The sequence below is a fragment of the Anopheles bellator genome, chromosome 2 (assembly GCF_943735745.2).
Source record: "Anopheles bellator chromosome 2, idAnoBellAS_SP24_06.2, whole genome shotgun sequence".
Taxonomy (NCBI): Eukaryota; Metazoa; Arthropoda; class Insecta; order Diptera; family Culicidae; genus Anopheles; species Anopheles bellator.
In genome coordinates, this window is record NC_071286.1 from 2,061,019 (window position 1) to 2,067,332 (window position 6,314).

Consider the following 6,314-nt stretch of genomic DNA (forward strand, 5'->3'; position numbering starts at 1 on the left):
AAAAGCCATACCAGTGTAAAGTCTGTGACAAAGCGTTCAGGACATCAGGGAATCTGGCAGTACATTCGAAAATTCACAATAAGGACCAACAGTATCGGTGTCCCCACTGTTCATCTAGGTTCGCACAGTTAGCTGGTCTAAAATATCACATCAATACTCATACCGGTGAAAGGCCATACAAGTGTAAAGTCTGTGACAAAGCGTTCCATTCATATCGTAATCTGGCAGTACATTCAAAAACTCACAATAAGGACCAACAGCATCAGTGTTCTTATTGTGCATCAAAATTCGCAAGGTTATCTAGCCTAAATATTCATATCCGCACTCACACCGGCGAAAAGCCATATCAGTGTAATGTCTGTGACAAAGCCTTCCATTCATCATGTAATCTGGCAGAACATTCGAAAATTCACAATAAGGACCAACAGCATCAGTGTCCTCATTGCGCTTCAAGGATTACACGGTTATCTGACCTAAAGAGACATATCCGCACTCACACCGGCGAAAAGCCATACAAGTGTAAAGTCTGTGACAAAGCCTTCCATTCATCAGGAAATCTGGCACAACACTCGAAAATTCACAATAAGGACTAACAGTATCAGTGTCCTTATTGTGCATCAACGTTCACAAAGTCATCTAATCTAAATATTCATATCCGTACTCACACCGGTGAAAGGCCATACAAGTGTAAAGTCTGTGACAAAGCGTTCAGTACATCAGGCAATCTGGCAGTACATTCGAAAATTCACAATAAGGACCAACAGTATCGGTGTCCCCACTGTTGATCTAGGTTCGCACAGTTAGCTGGTCTAAAATATCACATCAATACTCACACCGGCGAGAAGCCATACAAGTGTAAGTTCTGTGACAAACCGTATAGATCACTAAGCGCTCTAGCATATCACTCCAAAACAATTCACAAGAAGAATCAACCTCATTAATCATTTCTTTTGTTCCTTCAAGTTTGTGTTAGAATAAGTTTGAATTTTGCATCTTTGAATACTAAAATGTATGAATTCGACGATAGCAGCTAGCAAAAGTTCACGAACTGCAACGATCGGCCCAATAAAATTCATTTTTCTTTGAAACTGGCTTTTGAATAAAAGAAGAAATCTTTCAAGCAACGGCCAAAGACGACTCTTCTGCCATTCTTGTGACATGATCGGATCGGCGTTTATGATGCACGACAAAAAAGCACCTCGACCGTCTCGACGCGAGATGTGAGCGAAATTGTTTGCTCAGACTATAGAATGACCAGTAGGCGCTTTCTTGTTAGTTGCCTTTGAACTTTCGGCCACTTCCACGATGTTTTGATATGACTGTTGATGATGTTGCCACCGTGAATTTGGTCCTGTTGTCGTTTATCAGCCCCGTTTATGTCGTTTATTCGACCGAGTAAAATCAGCCCCGTCCGATGGCGCCGGCTTCCGTAACTGGAAATTCTCTTCATGCCGATAGCCGATCATAGCCGATCTCCAAAATTATGATTGTGTTTATTGTAAATTTTGAACGCTTCTTTTGATGAATTTGTTCAACGTTTCAACACAAAGGCGGGGAGTTCAAGGCATGGAACCTTTCAGTGTTAAACGTTAGATAATTTAAATGACTCACCTGTTGTTTAAACTATGACCGGCTTCCATCGAAAGTTCCTGGGATGTTGCTCGATTCCGATTGCCTAATCAACTTCGCGTGTTATTTCTTTATCGCCCTGTTTGGTTTGCAAGGTGAGCACCTTTCCTGCGTGGTGGACGTCTTTGGCCACTTTATCTCTTTTCATCATCCTTAATAGTACCCTTCGGTGACCCGAAATAATCGAACCCGAATTAAATGACTTCAGTTCACCCGGGGCGAAAATGGTATAATTTTCACTGTGTTGTTAAATTTGGTGTCCTTTCCCCGAAAAAACCCATAAGCGCCCATTGGAAGCAGTTCCCGTTGGTGTGATTCGTTGGTTTGCGCACACACCACAGAATCTGATCGAACGCGCGGGATATCGGGTGGCAACCGGAGGGACCAAGAGCATAAACCAGCGACCAGTGGACTTGCCGACCCCCGAGTCCACTCCACTCGCCCAGGCGTAGTTTTCTCCTGTTTCACGTGATGCAAACCCCTAGCTTGGGCGATCGAGTGCCGGTCGCCGTCAACCAAAAACAAAATCATCAATCGCGGCCGAGTCCGATCCCGGGTCGGTTGGAAAAATGTTTGCCAATTCTGCAAACCAATCGCGCGGACACACGTGGTTGTGATCGCCATCACACGGGATCGCGCCACACGGAGAGACAGAGACCGAGAGCGCGTGAGATTTCACAATGCCCGAATGGCCCCCGAAGGTGGGTTTGATGTTTTCAATCTATTTCGCCGACCCACCTTCGCGGGCACCACACGAGATCGAGATCCCACTCGCACGCTTGCCACGGCGGCGTCTGACGGCGGGAGCACTCGCGAGATCGTTTCAAGATCGCTCGGCACTAACCACGGTCAACCACCGCAAACCGGGCCCGGCGCAAATCGCTAGATTAATGATGGCAAAAGTGTGTCCATCAATTGAGCGCGACCGCCAGTTGAAATGTCAAAAATGGTTCCTCGGCGGGGTTTTCGGGTGTCCCCGTTCGGCCAGAGGCCCACCGCCATCAATGCTTCCTTTTTGTCCGGCCAGTCCTAATCTCCATCTCGCGGGCCCTGGGCCGCGGTGGTGACGGCGTGCGTGTTTGCGTCTGTGGCGTGCTTGCGCGAGTGTGGCGAAACCCGCGAGATTGATAGTCATCAATCGTACGCGGTGGCCGCGGGTGTTGCTAGCCCGCGTTGACGCACGTGGAGACACAAATTCTCTGGCCTCGCCACGGGCTGTCCTAGCTGGCCGGCGGCATATTGCATCACGTCGTTAGCCGCCTGTGGAAGTCGCTTTTTGGCCGCTTCTTCCCGAGGTGCCCGAGGATCCCCAGACGCGCAAGAGGTGCTTCCTATCCACAGCGGTCCTGTGGTCCGATTCTTCTCACATCGGAGTGTGCGGTCACATCAAACGGGGATCCTCTTTGGCCCCGAGACGCGCTCCCAATTTACGGCTCCATTGACGAGTGACCCCAACGGCAACGGAGTGGTCCATTTCGGGCACTCAGATACACAATAGATTAATTATGATGCTAATTCAAGCCACGGGCCGCCACGGTGGGGCTGTTTTTCGGGTGGTCGGGTGCGTCCATTGTCTCTTCTATTCCGCACTGCCAACAGAAGCTCAACCGAGGCATCCGACGCCAGAAGAAGTCCGGGCCTATTGAATGCCGGACAGCTCAACAGTCCCGGCCGTGCATTTGATCTTTGGCCAAGGGCCAGCGACTTTCGCTTTCGACGCATTGTCAACCCGACACGCACCGTACTACTTGTCATTCGCCGGGGGCCCCCCGCGATCGAGTTGGCCTGGAAAAGTGGGCGGCCCACTCGCGATATGCGTGACCACATATTAAATGCCCCCCGGGAGCGCTCGCAATGTTCCGTCTCGCTCTTGCACACGAAGGATATTACGTAACACACAGCTAGCTGGACATCGGCTACTTCGATCGCCCCAACTGCCACGACGACGAGTCACAGCATGCCTCGCGATATCCTCGCAAAAAGGCTGTCGAAACGAACACGGCGGCGGCCATGTTCGCCGGCCTTTTTATGTGGCCTTTTTCACGCGGACCCCCATCGGCATCATTATGTCGCGCGGGCCACACGGAGGGTGCCTCGCCATTCTGGTCCCCGCCCCGTATCAATAACTTAATTCCAATCAACACCACGAACCGTCTTTATCAACGGCGTGTGCCAGAATTTCGAAGCCCAAAGGCCGGAGGACCACCGCCGTGCCGTGGCCACCGTGGTTACGCAAATTTTCCAGTGAACCTCCGTTAGTCGGACAGATCGCATCGTCAAGGAAGACATCCGTTATTATGACCCAAGAATGCTGCGCCTGTCAGCGATCGCGAGTGGCAGTTCAAAGGCCGGACTCCTGATGGCGGCGGCGGTCAGAAGGCAGAATGTGTGACAAATGCGGACCACGACACACGGGGCCAAGGTCCGACAGCATGACGGGGGGCGCGCATCCGAAGCCAACTCCCGGGTGGCTTCGTTGGCAATATGCAAAACCAGGCACCCGGTGGTCGTGGCCGGGAAGTACATAAATTACGACGCTTCGCTAAGTGACAATAATTGATTTCCACCATTTACACGGATCAACTGGCCGATCGGCGATCGGTCGGCCCCGCGAGAGATTAATGGCAGTTGAATGAGTCGCTCAAGTGCTGCTGCTGCTGCTGCTGCTGAGGTCCGTCACGGACCAGGACAATACGGACGATCGCGTCACAGATTTTCGCTCGCAAAACGCTCATAAAAGGCCGAGTCCCTGTTTACGCTTGATGCATCTTGCATGGCTGGCGGACACTCTCGAACCCAGCCAGCCGGTCAGCTTTCGTCGGCCAGCAAAGTAATTGTAGCCTTGCCACGCCGGCTGGAGTGATTGCGCCAGCATAACACGTGTCTGTGCCTAATGGGCTTTTGATTGGCCGATAACAGCTACACCTTCCGTGAGGGGCTGTTCTTTCGGCGGGAAATGAATTCCTCAGATAGACCCCTCGGTCCGTTTTGATGCGCCAGGGCGTGTGTGCCACTTCCACGAGCAGCGCAATCGGCGGAAGAAAGCCGTGCGAATCCGTCACCCGAAAAACATATGTACCGACATTGCAACGGACGGCGGCTTTATGCGTGTTTGGCCGATAAATTTCTCTCCCCTCGGTCGCTGTTCAGGTGTACCCTTTTTGCCACCCAGCGAGGCACGGCAAAAACATTAATGAACATGGATTGTAGTTAGCTTGGTTTTTTCTGCCCGATTTTCTCCCACATTTGTAACGCTTCTTGGCCCCGCTCGGTCCGCCCGGTAATGAGTGCGGTGTATTAAGGCAGCAGCGTGAGTTCCAATTCCGCCGCCGTTCTTCTAACGATTAGCGTACTTTTTTTCGTCCCCGTCTTAGGCCGGGGCCCCTCCTAAAGAGCGGCCTTACGTGTGGCGTGTTTGCGCAAAACAATACGCAAGTCAAATAACGCCAACCGCTGCTCCTTGTCATTTTTTTTTCTTTCTGCTGCGTGTCGCTGCTCCAATCCGTCTAAGGTCAGGCCCGGTGTTAAAGGTTACCGGGTGCTGTGATTATCTCCGTGGGCCCTCCGTGCCACAAGCCAGACACAAGATTGTGTAGATATTCGCTAAAACAATACTCACACAGCGGCGATCGTGCATGATTCATGTTATTTATGCGCACGTTTCGTTGCCTTCAAACTTTGGCCCGGTTCCAAAGGCATACGAAATGGAGTGCTTCGATTTTTTTTGGGTTTATCTCGGTTCGGTTCGATGACAACCATCTCCGTGTCCGGTTAAAAAAACTCGATTATTCGATTTTTTTAAATAAAGCGCATAAAGCGTTTTGCAATGTCTGCGCAATCTGAAATCAGGTATTGCGTATGAAATTCTTACATTTTGCTTGATTTATACATTCTATCCATTATTATTTTGATTTTCCGCTCAACTATTTAAATGTTACTAAAGTTTGACTAAAAAGAAACTCATTATTTTTGCGTGAATATCAAAACGTTAGTTAAGATATTTCCGCTGAATGAATGATGAATGAAGAGTTACGTGAAATATGCATCGTTTTGTTGTATACCTTGTTGCCATTTGTGCCGTAGCTTCATAATTTCTCTCTCACAGAAGTCGTTTTTCAAGCACTCGTTTTTACAATGATCTCTTGATCACACTTTCTGAGGCACCACGCCTCAGAAAAGGAAGTTTTGCAAAGCCAGATAAAGGTGGTAATCGCTTGGTGCATGCCCCGGACATTTAATCTTCCCATTTAATCTGGCGAAACTAAAATTGCATGTAATTAGCTGTTACAGTATCGACACCAAAAACATCATCTTAATAAACTGAAAATTGTTTGACCGATACTCTACAAGATATCGATCACTACAGCCCTCTACCGAGAATATGACGGATTTCCTTTTAGCCAAACGTATTAAGATTAAGAATTAAGATGAAACATTTTGCAAAAGCAAATCGAAAAATCCCATGTTTCGGGTTCCCATGGAACATAAATATGTGCCTTTAAATGCAATTGTCTGAAACTGAACATTCTGTGTAAATCAACGTTGGTTGCTGTATATTAACAGCGTATTTAAGTTTGCAGCTTAAACGTCGCTTCATCAACAACGGCACTCAGAGAAAGTCACGTGATGCAATAGGAATCGAGGCACATTTTCCCGTTACACGTTGATTAATTATGCACGGCCCG

The 6,314-nt window shown here is 48.9% G+C and overlaps 1 protein-coding gene across 1 annotated transcript in view; it reads left to right on the forward strand.

Moving 5' to 3' along the window:
- LOC131211762 (zinc finger protein ZFP2-like) overlaps positions 1 to 785 on the forward strand; it is a 7,192-nt gene extending 6,407 nt beyond the window's left edge. The window contains 2 exon segments of the mRNA XM_058205366.1: positions 296 to 379; positions 461 to 785. Coding sequence (XP_058061349.1) covers positions 296 to 379; positions 461 to 785 — 409 coding nt within the window.
- Positions 786 to 6,314: the final 5,529 nt, after the last annotated feature.